Genomic DNA, 21,785 nt, shown 5'->3' with positions numbered 1-21,785 from the left:
TTTTTCCTGAGCTCATTCATGTTTTGTCTTCTCGTCTTACTTCACAAAGAAGTTGAATGCATTTTTGATGTTCAACAAAAATTCTAAAAATACAAACATTAATTATTTTTGTGTTTCAATGAGACTGAATGTTAATTTCATATATATGGAATTTTTTTGTTACTAATTTATTTTTCAAAAAAGGTTAGGAGTTATCTATTTTTTCTTTGCAATAAATTCTTTTGATGTGCATCCAATAAGAGTTTATGTCGCATTAAATAATGTTACTTTTACTCTATCTATGTCATTTTCCATAATGATCTGAACTAAATAACTGTACTTTTTATTATCAAATTAGCTTAAATTATAATGTTAATATTTAATATTGATATGTTTATTTCATGAATAAGGGACATTACTCAATCTTGGTACTACTTTATTAGTAATTCTGTGATATTTATCATTTGGACATTCTTATTAACATCTCTATCCAATCTTCTTGTTGTATCCTTTGCAAGCTAGAACCACAGCTCAACTTTATTGTAAATAGTAGTTATCTTTACATTATAGGTCTAATAGCGTGTCTGTATATTGTTAGAGTATTTTTAAGTTAAATCGTGTAAATTTTAGAGTAGGTCTTACAAGATCATACCTCTTTGATATTGTGATTATTACATACATCAATAGTTTAAAATTGTATTATATTTGTAAAGAGCCTTGATAGATATGCTTCTATATTAGCAGCTTGTTCTGAATAAGTCATACATATTAACTTTAAAGTGTAATATTTTTTTATTATGTTATATGTATGTTTGCTTGATTTATTTATCATTCTTTTATTTCTTCAATAAGTTGTATCTTTGTGTTGGTATATATTGTTAACATAATTTACGATAACATGCATATTTTCCCTATAAATTTGAGACAGATATAATGTGAATTTTATGTTTAGTGACCTTTAATAAAAATTTTAGTAGTAAAATATGCTACATTCATATTTAAATATCTTGAAATCTAACAGTGCTATTATGTACTTATCTTTGATCGTGTCTTTAAAAACTAATCTTTTATTAGGTAGTCATATCCTCAAATAAATTTACTTGCAAAGTCATACCATATATTGGAAAAAATATCAATTTTAATTTTTTTACTTATGCTATTGTAACTAATTATCATCTATATACCTTTTGTCCATTATAGTAATTTCTCTCATCTTATCTGGCTTGTTATATCTCGCAACATAGTTGATCAATTACTTTACTTTAGTTTCTATTGTAAAATTATTTATATGTAATTTTATAATAAGTTTATGATTCATTTAGTATTTTAAGAATAAAGTAAGAAAATTTATACATACAAACTAAATTTTCTTGTATCTTTCACGATGAATGTTTTTTAATTGGGACAAAATTGTTAAACATTTCTTCAAGGGGGAACTCATTGGTGCTCTTTGCTAGATATACATTTTGTCGATGTCAGTTCAAGTGATTCATGAATGTTTTCATATTTTGGGTTTATTTACTTCACTTCTCTATTTAAAAATAAAAAAGCTTACTTTTTTTAAAGGATATCTCTGAATCTATTTAAAAATAAAAAAGCTTACTTTTTTAAAGGATATCTCTGAACTTCTTGATAGTTTTTTCATGCAAAATTTCTTGTATTTTTTTACTCTATAAATATTATTAACATCAGAGATGAATATTTATATATTATAATCAATTAATGCTAACTTATTATATTATAGTCTTTTGTTAGTTTTATGTAATTTAGTCTTCTATCAATTAATGTTGTTACTAATATTATATGTAGTTCCTTAAATTTATACAGTAATATTAATTTTTAATCTGTCATATATTTTTTAAATATTTATTCCTTAACTAGATAGTTTTAATCTATCGTAATTGTTATTTTTTACCAGTGTCAACTTAGACTACTTTTAGATGCTAAAAAGGGATGATGAACTTTAACTTGAAACTTAAATTTATATATCTTAATGAAATGATATCAAACATTTACTATTTTCTTTGCCAATTTTTAGCCTTTTGTGATTTTAAACTTTTGATAGTGTGTTTTATAAATTTTTTAACTTTAATGTTATTTTTTAAAAAAAATTAAATTTTAAGTTGGGTGTTTGTAATTTTTATGTTTTATGAGTTGGTGGTAAGTTTTTAAATGTTAAGATGTTTCTTTCAGGTGTTTGTAATTTTTATGTTTTATGAGTTGGTGGTAAGTTTTTAAATGTTAAGATGTTTCTTTCAACTCTGAAATTTTGAGTGTGTTTTTTTTAAATGTTAAGATGTTTCTTTCAACTCTGAAATTTTGAGTGTGTTTTTTACAATTACTAAAACTTTAAGTTGTTTTTTGATAAATTTAAGTTTTTAATGATCTGCTGATAATTTTTAGATTTGATGTTTTCCGGTTATAAGTTTTGAATTTTCAGGATTTTTGCGTTTTTTAAATTTTGAGGGAGTTTTTGTAGTTTATGTAACTTTGAGGTTATTTATTACAAATTTTAAGTTTTTAAGTGTCTAATTGTAATCCCTGAAATCTATCTATGTTGTTTGCAAGTTTTGAAGTCATTGGTTTTAGGGTGTTTTTTTTTCTAATTTTAATTTTTGAGGTTGTTTCTACAATTTTAGAAATTTTGAGGGAATAATTGTAATTTTTAAATTCCTCGGGGGCTGTTTTTAATTTTTAGATTTTATGTTTGTTGTTTTAAGTTTTGAAAAGTCACGGTGTTTTGAGTAATTTTAAACTTTTAAAGATATTTTGTGTAAAATTTGAATTAAATCTTAATCTTATTTTTTTTTAAATTGCTGAGCTATAGGTAGTTCATATGGGGTAATATAGGATATAATTAGTATTTAGATAGATTAAGATTTAAATAAAAAGTTTAAAATAATATTCCACGTAGTTTGTTAATCTTTTTTTAAATTGTTGAACTATAGATAGTTCATGTGGGATTAGATAAGATATAATTAGAATTACAATAGATTAAAATTTAAATATAATATTCAAAATAGTGAAGGGTAATATTGACCATAGAAAGATTTTTCTGAACTCGTGCTTTTAAAGGGAGTATGATATGATTAGTATCTCAATTGGACCACTCTTTTGGTAACCTATAACTGTTTTTCCAAATTAACAAATTTGGCTACTAATTCAGTCAAGTACTAGGTAAGATAACAAGAAAAAGCTTTAACCTTCCAACAAACAATGGAAATCAAATATTTTTTTGGCTGTAGTGATGAATTCATTTGCCATCAGAAGTCCAACCCTGATATAACATCCAGGTTAGCCTGAAAATAGTGGAAAATCTCATAAAATGTTTTTATTTATGCTTAATCCATGCCGAAGAAAAATTGAGCTGGGACTGATTGCCTTCATCAAAGATTGATAACTAAATTAATAAAAAAGAGTATAATAAATAATATTAAGTGCCAAAAAGGAACTGCTACTTCAGTTTATTTTCAACAATCATTCACATAAATAGAAGATAAAAGAAAAAGTCATAAGAAATCGACTAAACATTTGGATCCTTATATGTCTATGATGGCATTTGCCAACAATCATATAACAATGATATGTCTATGTAATCCATAACAATAATGTAACAATAGTTGTATTGTTTCTCTCTCTCTTTTATGATCCTCTCTGTAATATTTATCATGATAATGGAAGTAAAACGATTATTGAAAAAGGCATCCAATGGGCATATATGCCCATAATGAGGTCAGACCATGCCTTGGAGGATTAATCAAAGCATAGTTCAAAATATGAGATAGCTTAATTAGAATATCCCCTGATTTATACATCTCCAATGATTCTATAATGAATCAAACTTTACAATGAGGATGTATTTTTTATTGACGAGACCAAGAGTTCTCCTCTAGCAACAATGTACGATTACAGGTTTAATGACCTTTCTTTTGTTTATTGCACCTTTGTTGTCTTTCACCAACCACATTGAAGTTGTCTAGGATGGACTAATGTGAACAATCGTGGGTGCGTGTGAATTGATTTGTACATCAATTTATTTATATAAAAAAAAAGAGAACTTGATGGACTGGATTAAGATGAAGCAAGCTAATGGAATTTAAATCCAGCTTCCACAAACCTCAATCTATGTTTCGGTCACAAAAGAATATGTAAATTATTTGCAGAAGCTTTGCTCATGGAGTCATGGGTAAAGATGACAAGGACCCTAGTGGACTCTCAGGTGCAAGCTCATAACTAGTGAAAGGAGACAAAACAGAGACGTAGACAACATATCTAGCATCTTGCCGTGGTTCTATAAAATCTGAAGTTCCGATACAATGATCTATGTGACGATGACATGATAATAAAACTGAAGGGGGCAAAAAAAAAAAAAAAAACAGAGATGGACAAAGTATTGTGCTCTTTCACTATTTTCAGGCTTAAGCTTTTTAATCGTAATTTAGACGTTGTTGAGTGGGCGATTTGTACATGAAAATGAAAACATATTGGCTAAATGATTTTGTAGTTTGAAACTAGCTACAAAGTCAAGTGTTGTAATTCTCCTGATTTTCTTCGAATTTGGAGGGTAGCACATTCCATAAAGTGTGTAAATTATCAAATATATCAACTAATTTTTTTTTGTTATGCTTTAGCATGGCAAACATAAATGGCACCCTTTAAAAGCAAAGCTATCGAAAAGCCCTAACAATCATTCTAAACGATACAAAAATTTGTATTATACAATTATTTCATAACATAAAGCCTAAACGCTTTATAAGGTCGGTTTTCGAGTTTCCCATGGCCTAATTTTGGGTTTCAGTGTCCTTAGATAAAACTGATCTATTCTCATAATGATGGATTTTTACTAACAGTTCCATTAATTAGTTAAATCTACACAGTTGCTCAAGTCACAAAGAAATTTCTTGCATTATTATTTTTATTAAAAACATAGAAACTCCCTATATCCTCTCCGTCTACAGCTCGAAAACTCCAATCGCCTGTTTGGATGGAGCATAGAGAGGGGGAGAGGAAGAGAAATCTAATTTTAACATTGTTTGAGAGTTCCATTTAGGAGGATAGAGGAGATGAATGAAAGAGAAATTTGAGCCAAAATTTTATACCCCAAATTAGGGTGTAATGAAAGGAAAGGGAAGGAAAGGAGTCTTCTCCCAAACACATTGCAAAGCAACTGAGGAAAGAAGTAGGACTTGCTTGTAATTTCCCGAAATCACGGAGGTTTAAAAGGCAAAGCATGTCCAAGGAAGTCAACAGCTCAGCTGGCCGCCTGTAAGAGATTGGATTTATAGATCCTCTTCAGGTCTTCGTCCAGTCTCCCTCACTCTCACGAACAGAAGCAAACTTCATCCCGTAATTTTTCATTTCCCTCCCTCGATTCCCCCAATTTACATAATCTCCTCAATTGTATTCCCTTCTATTAAGCAACCGACGGTATCAGTTCTTAAATTGACTTACTGGATCCCGGTGAGATCTAGGGTTTTTTTTGGGGGAGGTTCAAATGCAGAGACCGAGCAGGTATCTGACGAGATCGAACACGCTGACGAGAGAGAGGGAGAAAAGGGGATTGGATTCTGGCGGCGATGGCGACGAATTGAGTCCTGAGCCCAAGAGGCACAAGCCTCCGGCTCTCGCAAGGTTTGATTTCCCTCAATTTTTTTGTTTGTTTGATGTAGATTTGGGCTAATTTGGGGGTTAATCTTGGAGAAATTTGCGAGTTTGGAATGGTTTGTAGCTTAATTGGTTTCTGAGATTATTGAGTTTAGTAAATATCTTAATGGAATTGGTTATAATTTATATTTATAATTTTTTAGGTTATTGGGCTCAGTTATTATATTAATTGAATTTGTTTTACTTTCTAATTTTAGGAATTTCTTTATAGTGACGTTGAGAGGAGATCTTATTGAACTAGGTTTTGCTTGCTTTATTTCTCACTATGAATTGTTTGCTTGATGTTCCTTTACTTATTGCATTACTGTTGGAAAAGAGGAAATAAGCAATCTACAAAATCTCTGAGAACTTTAAGACTCTTTTGGGTTAGCAGTGGGCATAAGTTTCTTGTCTTTGGAACCTCCTTCAAAATCAGATAGATTAGCCACTTAAAATTAGAACTTTGAGATAGCTAATATGACGATATCATGATGTCAGAATGCTAGATGTCTCGAGAATTCAAAGCCTGATGATTATCTAATTCAAGATACTTAAATTTGTAGAAAGAGAGGGTTAGTTGCAAGAGGAAGATCTTTCTCAGACAGTGGTAACCGGTATGATGTGTGTATTTGATGAACTGTTATGTAATGACCAACTATTTTTATATTCCATCATGGGCTAATGGTTGCATATATGTTGGGAGATTGATAAGAAAAGGCCCATCATACTATAAATAAGTAACTGTGAGCTCTTTTCTTTCTTGTAAGGAGGTAGTGCAAGTGGCACCTAACTTTTGACATGTTTAGATTTTTGTGCCCTCCAGAGTGTCATTAGTCTCACATCCCTTATTGATGCAAAAATTTAACATGCTCCATTATGTTGATTGGAAATTGCTTTTTTATGAATAGTGTGATTGTGGAAGCTCTCAAGGTGGATAGTTTGCAGAAATTATGTTCGTCATTGGAGCCCATTCTTCGCCGAGTTGTAAGATCTTTCCCCTAAATCAGTTTTAATTGTGATTGTTGGCTGTGGATGTTGTTGATATTATTATTATTCATCATTGTCCAAAAGAAATATGCTGCTTCATGTCTGCAAAGCGTTCATAGTTTTCTTCCCTCCTTATACAGCAAGTGCTTGTGATAAGAAGTTGCTTAGGCCAAAGGTTTGGAGCATAGAATTTGATAACCCAACCTACTAAATATGATCTGAAGACTTATAAACCCTAAACCGACTTCTTTTGGGTTTTAATTTTTCACATCACAGGCCTAAGTAGCTTCTAATAAAAATTGTCCATATTTTAACCACTTGATGAATAAGGAAAAAACTTGTGATATAGCAAGATAAAAAGAATGTCTTTTAAATTTGGACGAAGTATTTGGCCATGTCATCTCGGTTTTGGTCATGACCTTTTGGTCTTTGTAAGGACCAGTCTGGAAACTGGCCATGTGGTGACTCTTGTGAACCTGGACATATGCATGCCCCTGTATTTTTGCTGTTTATAAAATTCAACATTCCTTAAAAAAGAATTGAAAATGTTGAAATTCCACATTCTTATATAACTTCAAACATATCTTTATCTGCATGATTAAAGGTGGTAAACATTTTCTTACGATTGGTATATCATGATGAATAATGGTCATGTAAAAATCTCTAAGATCTCATGGTAACACTTTATCTTGCTCGTGCATCAAACCGAGTTCACATTTCTTAAAATTTTTCTACATCCTATTCTTTTCTTCCTAAATTTTGATGAAATGTTGTCTATTCCTTCTGTTCCTTTAGTTTGTGCGGCAGTTTATATTACATACAGTAGTATAACATTACATAGTCATGATTTTTTTTGACATTGATTGTTTTGATAGGAACTTCAGCTTCATGTTGTTAGGAAATAAGCGCAGTGGAGTGTGCTCTATTATGCATGATTAGTTAGCTCTTTTTATTTGTACCTCATGGTTTGTTATGTTCCTCTCTGCTTGTACAGGTTAGTGAAGAAGTGGAGCGTGCTCTAGCAAAGTTGGGTCCTGCTAAGGTTGGAGGCAGGTGCGAGCTGTGGCATTTCCATTTAAAGAAACTGGGATAGTTAATATTTCTACAATGTTTACATTTCTAGGACATTTCATATAGCACGTAGTTAACCTATACCTTTTAAGTTAGATATGGAACTTTATCTTTGTAGGCATATTTGTTAATTTGGTGTTGCAGCTAACTCCTTAAGTTTACACATAGGGCGTGAAAGAATGATGCATAATTCGTCTTTATTGGTTTCATAGGCTGTTGGTTGCTGCATCATTGGTTGGTTTATTCAAAGCATCTACTATGACTAATCTAATGTGAAGGTGATGCAGGAGAACTTAAAGGATTTGATTAGGGTTAGGAAACTTAGTTAGGATTAAACTAATGTTGTTCAGATTTAATTGATATTTTGGTTAGATATTTAGTTCGTTGATTTCCTGTGGTGTCAGGTTATTTTTTGTTTCATTCATTACTTGTGATGTTTGGTTAGGATTGAGATTTATTTTCAGTTGTTTGGTTTCTTTACAACTAACATGTATTCTTTCTTTTAGAGATGAACATTGATGAATGAAAAATGAGTTTAGTTGAAAAGTTGGAGTGAGTCCTCAAATTAATGGCATGACGTCTCTTCTTTATTTTTTTTAAATTTTTCCCCTGTTATAATCTCAGTACCTTCGTCTTAATCTTCAGCTTGAGACAACCAACAGAAGTTCAGATTCGACTCTTGACTTCTTACAACGAATTCAAACAGTCCCCCTCCCTTTCTTTTTCTTTCCTGTAGTAGCTCCATCCTTTTTGTTTTTGTCCAGCAGCTGACAACAGCCCCAAACAGACAACTATTTTACACCCTAAAATCCACCAAACAAGCACTCAATCATATCCAGTGAAGTCGAAGGTCCCTAGGATTGAAAACACTACTCTTTTTATTAAAAACTAATATTTTTCTTATGTTATAGCAAAATTCCAGCGAGTTAAAATTAAGATTCATCATGTTTAGATCAATGTAATAAATATCAAAAATATTGGATAGCCAAAATCCATATCGGATTGTGGAAATCGGGGATATATCGGGGATACATAAAATATCGGGGCGTCATATCGGATGATGTTTATATGTAATGTAACATTGTAATATGTAATCAAAATATAATTAATGTAGTCTAAACATAAGAAATTGAATTATGGATAATGATATACGACGTTTATAGACATTAGATACAAGTAGAGAGTTGTGTGTGAGAGAGAGAGGACATGAACAAAGAAGAGAGAGGAAGACAGAAGTTGAGAGAGAGAGAGGAGAGTGAGGAAGAGAGATAGAGGGGGTCTGAGGAGGAGCTGAGAGGATTGGAGAAGAGAGAGTGGAGAGAAGGGAGAGAGATTAGTACCTAAGATCGCGTAGTGTTTTTGAGCTGAAGTGTCAAACAAAGAGGGATGAGAAATATGAGATTGACTAGGGGTTTAGGGTATTTGAGTTTGGGAATTTATTAACTTTTGTGGTTTGGTGGGAACCAAAACCAAACCCAAACTCAATAACGTTTTTCATTTGGATATTAGCCAATATCGGTCAATATTTCCTTAATGAAATATCGACCGATATTTCCAATATATTGGAAAAAAAGTTGGTAAAAATCGAAAACTAATATTTTTTCAAAAACATCATATCAGAAGGGCATCAAAACCGATATATCGGCCGATATAGCAATATATCAGCCGATATTTAATATACAAGTTTAGATTGAAGTCCTCAGTCCGCTTCTCTTCAGAAAGACTAGTGAGTTTGTGTTAAATTTTTATTTTGCCTTTTTAGCTGGTGAATGGTGTACTTTATGCTTATTCCACTTAGACCAAAATTAAGCGAAATTTTCAGCATCTAGAAAGAGGACCATGTATCTGACCGTGGCCATTGACTGTATAACCTCCATTCATTGGATAGTATATGGTCGTCTCTGCATGGTTGACCTCACCTCAATCTAACATCATACTTTTAGGGTTATGACTTAAAATGATGCTATTTATCTATGAGCATATGCTCACTGCTTTCCGTGCATTCCTAGTAGGAGTGATGATATATATTAACAACACTTTGTCATGTATGCTATGCCTAAGAACTTTTGAGTTTCTTGCAGCTACTTATCAATTGTGTGACCATAGTGTTATCCTTTCAATAACTATAATATGGAGAGTATCATATCTATTCGGTATGTACTCTTCATGTACCAGAAAAAGGATGTAGTTATTTAGAAGGGTTTTTAAGGTACCCCCCTCGCCCAAAAAAAAAGAAAAAAGAAAAGGAAGACCATCACAAAAAAAAAAAAAAACCAAAAAAACTGATACTTTGAAACATGTCCCCTAAAAGCCGATAGGTTACTTCAGAATTCAGGTTAATCCCCTTAGTTTAAAATTGTCACTTTAACTACAAAATAAAGTAACTAATATTAGTTTTTCTGTGTTGTCATTATATCATTGTCTTCATCCCCACTTATAATGGTTATTAAGGAAACAACTCCTTCTAACCCAATTAAAATCCAGCTTTAACTCCACTTCTAATGGTTATTAAGGCAACGACTCCTTCTAATCCCATTAAGATCCAGCTTATGTTATATGCCGCTAAATGCAATTTTTTTGCCCTATGTGTAAATTTTGATGGGTTTAGAAGGTGTCGTTGCCTTCATGACAGTCAGAAGCGAGGATTGAAGACATCGGTGTAATGGAAAACAAGAAAACTATGTATTGTTTACTGCTACTAACCCCATTAAAATCCACCTTATGTTATATGCTCTTAAGTGCAAATTTTTTATCCAATGTGTAAATTTTGATGGGTGTAGAAGGCATCGTCGCCTTCATTACTGTTAGAAAGGGGTATTAAAGGAAACAATATAATGGAAAATAGTAAAACTACATATTGTTGACTTTATTTGCGATTAAGCTAACACATGTAAACTAAAGGGAGTAATCTGAGTAATCAATGAGTCTGGATGACTTATTTGATATTTCAAAATATCAAAAATTTGGGGATTAATTTCAAAATAGAATGAGATTTGAGGGACCAATATCTTAAAAGCCCTATTTACAAATATAAAAAATCAACTAAAAAGTTTTGAAAGCTTCCATTGAAGCCCGAACGTTCTTTTTGACAAGTTTGCTTTATCCAATATAGGTTTTTATGTGAAAGCACATGACGTTTTAGATCATAAATTCAAATTTTAGTGCAATGATGACAAATTGTTTTTTATATGAAAGATGTGAATTTTATGATTGTTTAAATTAAAATCTCAATGTAACAACAACAAACAAGATGAAATCCACGAGCCGCTCTGTTGGATCTGCGGAAGTACACTCTAAACACTAGGAGGGGGGTGAATAGTATTTATTTAAATTTTTTGCAAAGTAGATTATAAATTGCAAGAAAGATAACAACAATCACATAAAATAATAATCACAAACACAAGCTTTTATACTGGTTCCACCACCCCGGGTGTACATTCAGTCCTCAAGCAAATCTTGCTTGAGATTTTCACTATGATTTTAAAAAACTATTACAAAATAAAAAACCAAACCTAATCAATTTGTAAGTTCCTGCAAATTACAAACAATCTCTTAACCAAGAGATCTTCTTTCACACCCGAGAGAAAGCTTCTTTGAAGAAAGAATACAAATTCCTATAAGCCTTGAATGTGTAGTGAAGTGCAGCAGTGGCTTATGAACTCTTTTAATCTCTGAATATTGCCTAAACAATTTGTATGTATGATGAAGATCAATGGCTATTTCAGAAACCCTCTTTTATCAACACTTAGGCTGAAAATTTGATTTTGAACTCTTGAATTTGCACAAAAGGTTGATCTTATGGATATGAACATTGGTAAATGAATTTTGAAGTTTAAACCCATTTATAGCCTCTGAAAAGATAAATTTTTTAAACCCAAATAACGTCCACAAACGACTATAAAATAGTCATAAATTTAAACTTTAAAATCTGAAAAAATTATATTTGTAGTCGACTAATTGTCTTAGTAGTCGACTATACTGAGTCTAATTAGACTCTGCGAAGTCAGAAAATTTCTTAGTAGTCGACTACTATAGTCATTAGTCGATTATACTGTAAAGATAGATGTTCTGGAATTCTGAACTGACTCTTAGTAGTCGACTATAAATCCTAGTAGTCGATTACACTGTAATTTCATAGAAACTGAAATTCTGTGCGAGTCTTTAATAGTCGACTACAATATATATTAGTCGACTACACTGTAAAATAACAGAAACTGATATTTTGACCAAGGCTTTAGTAGTCAACTACTATTCTTATTGGTCGACTACTAAGGGGTAACTATGAGATGTATGAAGTATTTTGAGACTCATTTTTTATCTATAAACTCTAATGGTTAACATTGGGGATTTTTATTGTTAACCACACACTAAACATGTGTTAGCGTGTTCTAAAACACAATGTGTGTATGTGTTGTGAGTGATCAAGACTTGTACAATAAATCTAAGTAAAGAAAATGTAAAAATTACATTATGACGTTTATGCATTTTTTCTTCTTTACTTCTTGTTGCTTTGAACTCATCCTGCACTTTGTTCACATATCTTGATTATATTTGATGTTGATATCTGCATTGATATGTTAGTGCATAATAATACACATAGTATATAAATTGTTATCATCAAAACTATATATTAGGACAATATATCCAATATTCTTCTCCTTTTTTATGATGACAAACAATTTATGCATATGTAAGTATATCATAAAAGAATTAAACACTTATGAACATTATATACTTACTCCCCCTGCATAAAAGCATATAAGAGTTGCTGAAATTCATATATTTTAATATTTTCTCCCTCTTTGTCATTAGCAAAAAGAATTGAACATTATTCTAAAAATGCAAGTATTTCTTCGTCATGAGCTAACACTTTAAATAGGTCATCCAAATTGTGAACATAGTCCATTACTTCACCCATCCAAATAGACCAACAAAGACTTACCATAAAGACCAATAGTTCGATAAATTCCATCGTTATAATCTGTTTAGAATATTTAGCTCATGAACACAACATACTAATGCATAAATCATACTAAGCATAAAGGAAACATAGTAGCAATATTAACACAAATTGGTACATAGTCTTAAACACATAAAGCAACTTACGATATAATACATAAGTCTTAAGAAACTACCACATAGTTTGTGACTTAAATAAACAAACCAACTTATGACATAGTTTTTGACATAAACATGAAACTAATCAAAGTACTACATGAGATGCATTCATGCTCCTCTTAACATGAAAGGTCTGGAGGAGGTAGATGTCCTTGGAAATATACATTGAGGCTTCAGATCCAAGTTATCCAACTTCTTGTTTATTTTTTGATTTTTCAACATAAATATGTTCTGATCATATATTGCTCGTTGTCCAGTTTCTAACTCAAGTATACGAGCAGATAGGGTATTATATTGAGCATCTAAGAAGCATGGGGGATTAGTTTGCATTGGAGGTGGTTTCTGACTCGAGGAGGGGCCTGCTTGATGAGATGATTGTGGAATTTTTTATGAGATTTGTTCTTGAGGAGGGTGAGGCTCATCTTGGGGATTTTGGTCATGAAGTTTAAAGTTTGTTAACTTCATCATAGTGAGGGCATTGGAATCAAAGAACTTAATTGAACGAATCATTAAATTTTCAGTTTCAAGATCAATATGAAAGACTTCAAAATTTTTTGTTAAAAAAACAAAGAAATCCTCTAGGTAGAACCAAAAGATTTTTAAAATATACTTCAGCCTAATTAACTTGAATATTTTCCATTATGGCATATAGGGCTTTTACGAAGTCTAGAGAGATGAAATGAAAACTCCCGGCTTTTAGAAACAAATTGTAAGCAATGATACGAGCAATAAACCTAGGAATAGGTCTAAGTTTGTTAGAATGACTCAAGGATTTTTCTTGACCTGAGAGAAAGATATGATTCGAAAGCAAGTCTTGATCTCTCATCTTAACACTGTGAAGACTAACACCTTGGTAAGAGATATTGAAATTTTTTCTAATGGTTTTAGGAGTCAAATTAATCTCAATTCCCTTAACAAGAGTGTTGATCTTTTCAGTTTTGTTTAACAAGAGTGTTGATCTTTTCAGTTTTGTAAACATTTTCAAGACGAGTGATATTTATGTAAAACAATTGAATTAAGAGAGGATAATGTGGTTTTTTTATTTTCAGATGAAAATAACTCTAGTAGTCCAATGTTTTCAAAATATGAACTGAAATTATGAGTTATAAAGTCTTCAAATTTAACAAAACGACCCGGTAGTATCTCAAAAGTTTGGAATTCTTTAAATTTCTTAAACAAACTTGGATTTTAAGTACATAGAGTAGTCATCAACAACATTTAAAAGATCTGACATTGATCTCTTAGACCTGGACATGATTCAAGTAAGGAATTTCAAAAGATCAAGTGTAGGAGACTTACCCAAACTATCGATACTCTAGAAGATGAAATTAGTCGGCTAATAGTGGTTGTAGTTGACTACAAGTACTAACAAACTCAGAAAATCAACAATTTGAGGAAGACTTTGAGAAGAGAGGAGGAAAAGTGATGCTCTAGGATTAGGGTTCGGTGTTCCTGAAATGGGGAAGAGGGGTTTCGGTTTTGGGAGAGTGAAAACGTGAGTGGGTGGAGGAGTTAGGGTAGTTTTCTTAAGTTAAAAATGAATGGTCAAGATTAGATCAAAAATCAATCCTATGGTCAAGATTTGATCTAAATAGAATATGATATAAGGCTAGGATTGATCAAGGTCAGGTCCTTCAAATGTTGTTGAGGACTACTCTATGTACTTAAAAGATCCAAATTTGCTTGAGAAATTTAAAGAATTTCAAACTTTTGAGATACTACCGGATCGTTTTGTTAAATTTGAAGACTTCGTAATTCATAATTTTAGTTCATATTTTGAAAACGTTGGGCTACTAGAGTTATTTTCATCTGAAAATAGAAAACTCCATTATCCTCTTTTAGTTCAATTGTTTTACATAAATATCACTTGTCTGGAAACTGTTAACAAAACTGAAACGATCAACACTCTTGTTAAGGGAATTGAGATTAATTTGACTCCTAAAACCATTGAAATTTTTTCAATATCCCTTACCATGGTGTTAGTCTTCATAGTGTTAATATGAGAGATCAAGACTTGCTTTTGAATCATATCTTTCTCCCATGTCAAGAAAAACTCTCATTCTAACAAACTTAGACCTATTCCTAGAATCCTAGGTTTATTGTTCGTATCCTTGCTTACAATTTGTTTCCAAAAACCGGGAGTTTTTATTTCATCTCTCTAGACTTAGCAAAAGCCCTATATGCCATAATGGTAAATATTCAAGTTAATTGGGCTGAAGTGTATTTTGAAAATCTTTTGGTTCTACCTAGAGGATTTCCTCCATTTCGAGCTTTTTTAACTAAATTTTTTGAAGCATTCCATGTTGAACTTGAAACTAAAAATTCAATGATTCGTTCAATTGAGTTCTTTGATTCCAATGCCCTCACTAGGATGAAGTTAACAAACTTTGAATTTAATGACCAAAATCCCCAACATGAGCCTCACCCTCCTTAAGAACAAATTCCATAAGAAATTTCACAATCATCTCATCAAGCAGACCCCTCCTCAAGTCACATACCACCTCCAATGCAAACTGATCACTCATGTTTCTCAGATGCTCAATATAATACCCTATCTGCTCGTATACTTGAGTTAGAAACTGGGCAACGAGCAATATATGATCAGAACATATTTATGTTGAAAAATCAAGAAGAAATAAACAAGAAGTTGGATAACTTGGATCTGAAGCTCAGTGCATATTTCTCAGCACATCGTAGCTGAGAAATAGCGGGCATCATAACCCATAGTGGGAGAGGCATAAGGACACTGCTAATAATGAGTCAATAATTAAGTCAAACTTTCTAAGACTATATGGTTTCAGGCTTTCAGCTAAGAACATAAATTAAGGGTAACAGATTTCCAGTGCTCTTAAAACAAGTTCCAAATGAAATAAATCATAGCCCTTTTCTTTCTCATAAGTTTTTTTGAGATTGGATAGAAGAGATAGCAGAAAGGTACCATTGCAGGGTTGTAACGTGCTCATAGGTGATTATGGTGGGGCTCAGAGCTTTCCTTAAGCTAGGCCAGTTCTTTGTTGAGATCCTGACTGAGTCATTCTCTTTAGCGAATCACAATTTGATGGACCCTTCTTAACCCTAAGAAGATATGTATATTAGTTATTAACTGATCACAGTTGATCTTATTGCTAACTACATGTTATAGCCATAGATACGATCAGAATTCTTGTTCAGTTGTTCCAACCTTTCGTTTCTTGCAATTTTGATATACATGATATTCTATTTTCCCCTGTTTGTATTCTGCTAAAAATCAAGAAACCCAGGTCTTCCCCAAAACGGATAGAAGGGCCAGATGGAAGAAATCTCCAGCTGAATTTTAGGTCAAGGTTATCCATGCCACTTTTCACAGGAGGAAAGGTTGAAGGGGAACAAGGAGCTGCAGTCCATGTTGTATTGCTTGATGCAAACACTGGGCATGTCGTAACATCAGGGCCAGAATCATCTGCTAAACTAGAGGTTGTTGTGCTCGATGGTGAGTTTAACAATGAAGATGACGAGGATTGGACTGAAGAAGAATTTGAGAGTCATGTTGTAAAAGAGAGGGAAGGTAAGCGACCGCTTTTAACTGGTGACCTGCAACTATTGCTTAAAGAAGGCGTAGGGACCCTTGGGGAGCTCACGTTCACTGACAATTCCAGCTGGATAAGGTGTAGAAAATTTAGGCTCGGCGTAAAGGTTGCTTCAGGCTATTGTGAAGGTATCCGGGTTCGGGAGGCAAAAACAGAAGCTTTTCCAGTTAGGGATCACAGAGGGGAATGTGAGTCTTTCTCAAAATGTCATCATTATTTAGTTTCTTGTTCTGTGTTTCTCAGATTAGTATGATTATCTATTAACACATTTGTCTTACATTGTTTTCAAGTATACAAGAAACACTATCCACCTGCCTTAAATGATGACGTCTGGAGATTGGAAAAAATTGGCAAGGATGGTGCATTTCATAAAAGGTTGAATAAGGCTGGAATCTACACAGTTGAAGATTTCCTCCGTCTTGTTGTTAGGGATTCACATAGATTGCGGAATGTAAGGTTTCCTAGTATTATAGTTCCGATTAGAGTATCAGCCTCATTTACTTGTCGTTCTAATGCATTGTCTCTACAATATAGATCCTTGGAAGTGGCATGTCAAATAGGATGTGGGAAGTCCTTGTTGAACATGCGAAGACATGTGTCATGGGTGGAAAATATTATATATATTATTCTGATGATACAAGGAGTGTTGGTGCAATATTTAACAACATATATGAGTTTACTGGTCTGATTGCTGGTGGGCAGTACTACTCGGCTGAATCTCTGAATGACAGCCAGAAGGTTGGTAATGCAGGAATCTGTCTCAGATGTATTACATTTGTCATTCTTGATAGTAAATTATAGCATACTGCATCTTTGGATGTGGATGTATGACAAGATAGTCCCATTCAATTACTACTGGCAGTTGTCTTTGATGTCATAATTATGTCTCGCTTGGATATTCAGAAAAATTGGGGGTTTCTTAAACAAATGCTTTTTTTCACAAGTCTCTTTGTGACGAATGGTGATGTGTTTGGGAAAAGAAGCAGGACAATATGTCCTTTTGTTTTGTCATTCGACATCATGATACTTATATTGTTAAATGATCCTCTCAAATCCTTCAGGGTTGGCCTATGCCATATAACTAGTTACTTTAATTGATTGTCTCATCCTAGCATGATATTTTCTGAGAGTTTGTTGGAAATCTCGGATCTTCTTTCAACTCTTGTTAACTTTTAAGTCTCTTACTAGATTTGAATTAGAAGAGTACTTTTTATTGTATCTCCAAATCTGAATTAACTAGTGCTTCATTTAACTGATTCTTGCTCAAGCATGTTTCGGCTGCATTTCCAAAGGTACCAACAAACTTTAAATTGGCTAACATCTCTGATAGTTACTGATAATTGCTAAATTTTGCAGGTCTTTGCTGATGCTTTGGTGAAAAAAGCATATGATAACTGGATGCATGTCATAGAATATGACGGTAAGGCTCTTCTAAGCATACAACAGAGCAAGAAGGCAAGTCAAAATGAATTACCAGCTCCAGAAAATTATCACTCTTCTTATGATCAACAAGTCTCTCAGCCAAGTATACCAGTTCCTGCTATTATGGAGCAGCCTTCAATTAATCCAACAGTTGGAGGTACTGTGTTCCTTACACCTCAAAGGTTGAAATATGATGCTGATATTTGAGTGCACGTGGGAGTTAAATGATCAAATTAGCTTTTTTGAGGTTTGTTAATAGACGCAAAATATTCACTAGAATCTTGTTAATAGACACAAAATATGATTCTGATATTTGAGAATGCTTGGCAGTTAAAATGATCGAATTAGCTTTGAGGTTTGTTAATAGACGCAAGATGACCACTCAGAATCTGTATGATAATCTTATTAATTGTTGTCGATACTAGAATCTTGTTCCATTAATGAGAACTGTCAAAGGACCCTGCCGCTAACCCAGAAATTTGAAGTTATGGTGAGGGTTGAGGGTGTTATAATGCGCCCTCAGGCTGAGGGCCCTTTTCATGGGCCAGAAATTGGACTTACATGCGTGCAAACGTGTATCGTCTTTATATATTTTTGATATCTTCTTTGAATTTGCGTCCAGTGGACTTTGAACCTGGATTGCTCTGATGCCATGTCAAATGACCCTGCCACCACACCAAAACTCTAACATGAAACTCTAAAGTGGTTAGGGTTGAGGGTGTTATACTTTTATATTCTAACAAGGACCAAACTGGATATCATCTTTCATTCTCTGTACAGTGATACAATCAACATTTGCTTGAAGGACATGTTACCTTACGAACTAAAAGTCAGAACGAGGCTATGAATGCATAGAAAAATCAGGCATTCATTATAATATTCCCTCATAATTTCAGTTAGCTGGTCAATCTGCATTGCTACTGTGCTTTGGTATTCGTTTAGATAACTTTCCACGCTACAATTTTATTGATACCCTACTATTCCGCACTGCATGCATGCTTTCTTTTTATTTTCCTCCAGGAATGGAACATTAATGATACCTTTCTTTCCGACTTTTTGCTTCCGCAACTTTCTTGGTACATTTCTTTTGTTTATTAGAAGCTGAAAAGTGAAACTACACATACAATCTTGGATAAATTAGCATGCCTGTCTTTTTTCAATAGTTACGAAGAATATAAAATGTAGAATCAACCTTATTCTTCATTTATGATTTCAGTTGTGCTGTTGTGGTAATAAAGACTGTAAAATATTGGATCAGCTTGATTAATCATTTTATGAATGATAGTTTCAAATCAGTTTAATTGGTCAAGATATTTGATTACTAGGCTCCCAATCACCATAAGATCAAGACATGATACAAGATCCACTTGGATCCATCCCATGGTTTGATCATGGAACTTAGAATTTCGACAAATATTCATGCTAGTTTTAGCTTAGCAAAGGCTTACTAGCGGATGGACCTCCTGTTGTATCGCCCAGTTTTGTATGCTCCCGCTATAGTTATAACTGTGTGGATATACCCCCTGAGTGAACTAGCGGATGGACCTCCTGTCGTATCACCCAGTAACATATGCTCCCCCTATAGTTATAACTGTGTGGATATACCCCTTGAGTGAATTTTTAACTCTTAAAAGAGCAGAAAAGAAAAAAAAAGAAAAAATTTACAGAGGCGGATAGACCACCCTGTAGTTCTATCGGTGCGGATAGACCCCGAATTACTAAATTCTTTTTTGACTCTTACAAGTATCAAAAAAGTTCACCAAGGGGGTCTGTCCGCACTTAGGCAAATACTACAGGGGATCTATCTGCACATACTGAACTACAGGTCTCTATCTGCAACTGTGATACTGCAAGGGGTCTATCTGCAATGACAGATTACTATATAAAAAGCCTCATAATATGGAAGGCATGATTATGGAGCTGGCCATACTAGTTTTCATATTCTTAACCAAATGTGTATTTTTCTTCAGGTGGTGGTTATGAGGACCACGTGGCTAAATACCCAGCTCATTCGCAGCATATCACCCCTAACGTCCAGATGCATTTCAGTAGCACTTCATTTGCTCCAACAAACCAATTTGGCAATTCTCAGCAAAATCAGGTTGCATCCAAAGACAGCATGGGTCTAGCTCTGGGCCCACCCCAACAGAGCTTAGAGTACAATCCACTCAGCAGTCAGCATGCACAGTCTGCAAACCCTAATCCCTATGATGACTGGTCTCATCAAAGGGACAACCGTGGAGGTGGTGTTGATGATTTTCTTACAGAGGATGAAATCAGAATGAGAAGCCATGAGATGCTTGAGAATGAAGATATGCAACATTTACTTAGAGTCTTCAGCATGGGTGGAGGTTCTGTTAATTTACCTGAAGACGGTTTTGGGTTTCCGTCCTATATGCCTTCCCCTTGCCCGAACTTTAACTTTGATGATGATCGCAGCCGTTCATCTGGTAAAGCTGTGGTTGGATGGCTCAAGATCAAAGCTGCCATGAGGTGGGGCATATTTATTAGGAAAAAAGCAGCAGAGAGAAGAGCTCAGCTTGTTGAGCTGGATGATTAGTGAATTTTGATTGGGAATGAAGATATGCCCGTATGTATGTATGCTATCGAACTATGATGATAGATCCTTGTACACTAATCGTGTATGTAATTTAATTTGCATCAGTTAGATTCTCGAATGAATTTTCTATTGTTACTCTGGATAATTTTCACGTTATGTAAATGTAATTGACTGAAGTGAGCCTGATGACTTTAGATCAGGCAGACAAAATAATTTTCCATATATTGTTGTTGATGTGCTTGCTCTAGTATGTGCAGATGAGAAAGTACCAAGTTGATGCCTTTCCTTGGATGTCTCGCTCTAAAGGAGAGGCATTATGTGCGCATATACGCATTTTCTAATATTTGTTGCTGGGTGTGTTTCTGCGTGATGTGCTTTTGCACTCCTGGCCTGATTATCCGTTTTTTAGATAGGTTGGTGGTGATATCAGTAGTATTTGTTTGGCTGCTAATTAGTAATTAACAGATAAATTTATGTCCTCAACCGATTGAGGCATAGATTGCTAAAATGAAATAGAAAGATGATATGCTTCATAGATTACTTTTCAATATCCTAAAGTAATGTTGTTACCTAAGACTTAAAACAAGGACAAATTTTCAAAACCAACCCATTTGATAAACTATTCCCCAAAAAAGACCCATTTCAGTTTTATTTGCAAAAACCGACCTGGTTTCAGCCTCAGCGTTGAAACCAGGTCGGTTTTTGAAAAAAAAGTTTCCGAAACTTCACGGGAGTTCCAACTCCCGTGAAGTTTTGTTATGAGAAAAAACTTCACGGGAGTTGAACTCCCGTGAAGTTTCGTAAAGTTTTTTAGAAAAACCGATCTGGTTTCAGCGACAGTGCTGAAACCAGGTCGGTTTCTCTAAATAAATCTGAAACGGGTCGTTTTTTGCAATTAGTTTATCAAATGGGTTGGTTTTGAAAATTTGTCCCTTAAAACAATTAACCATCTTTATCTTAGAAATCTAGAATGTCCAAATTTCTGCAGCGATAGCTAGACAGCTAGGATTCACATAATTATTTCCAAGAAGAGCGAAGTTATTATATCCATAATTTGAGATCACTGTAATGGTAATTAGTCAGGGAAAGATCATGTTAAAAATAAAAAATAAAAAATAAAATAAAATTATATATATGTCTATATTAAATAGAAGTTAATATCACGCCCGGTGGGACTCGAACCCACAATCGCCTGATTAGAAGTCAGACGCCTTATCCATTAGGCCACGGGCGCTTTGCGCACAAGCTCATTTTGTTTGAGAAATTGTTTAAATAATTAAACTGCTATAAAAATCTAAACCCGCAATTGTAACAGAATCATTAAGGTAATATATTTAATGCTAATTATATTCCATACTTATTACTCATCAATGCCCGACATTGAATTTTGTTAGGGGTACCACCGAAAATTTTCACCTCGCCTTACATAAATCTCAACC

At 33.4% G+C, this 21,785-nt stretch overlaps 1 protein-coding gene and 1 non-coding gene across 2 annotated transcripts; one reads left to right on the top strand and one right to left on the bottom strand.

Moving 5' to 3' along the window:
* Window positions 5,235–20,568, top strand: LOC109840475 (calmodulin-binding protein 60 C-like). The gene is made up of 8 exons (XM_020409143.1): window positions 5,235–5,610; window positions 6,531–6,606; window positions 7,604–7,662; window positions 16,059–16,552; window positions 16,655–16,815; window positions 16,899–17,102; window positions 17,721–17,943; window positions 19,757–20,568. Exons 1-8 carry the CDS (start codon window positions 5,474–5,476, stop codon window positions 20,344–20,346), a joined length of 1,944 nt encoding a protein of 647 aa, XP_020264732.1. The 5' UTR covers window positions 5,235–5,473; the 3' UTR covers window positions 20,347–20,568.
* TRNAR-UCU lies at window positions 21,508–21,580 on the bottom strand. The gene has a single exon. It is a non-coding gene; the product is annotated as a tRNA-Arg (tRNA).

The sequence above is a fragment of the Asparagus officinalis genome, chromosome 5 (assembly GCF_001876935.1).
Source record: "Asparagus officinalis chromosome 5, Aspof.V1, whole genome shotgun sequence".
NCBI lineage: Eukaryota > Viridiplantae > Streptophyta > Magnoliopsida > Asparagales > Asparagaceae > Asparagus > Asparagus officinalis.
Note: the sequence above shows the minus strand (reverse complement) of the source record. Positions and strands in the feature narration are given on the sequence as shown.

Coding starts and splice junctions, on each gene's coding strand:
- LOC109840475 (XM_020409143.1), top strand. CDS start 5,474: ATGCAGAGACCGAGCAGGTATCTGACGAGATCGAACACGCTGACGAGA. Junction 5,611..6,530: donor AAGCCTCCGGCTCTCGCAAG/GTTTGATTTCCC, acceptor TTTTATGAATAG/TGTGATTGTGGAAGCTCTCA. Junction 6,607..7,603: donor AGCCCATTCTTCGCCGAGTT/GTAAGATCTTTC, acceptor CTGCTTGTACAG/GTTAGTGAAGAAGTGGAGCG.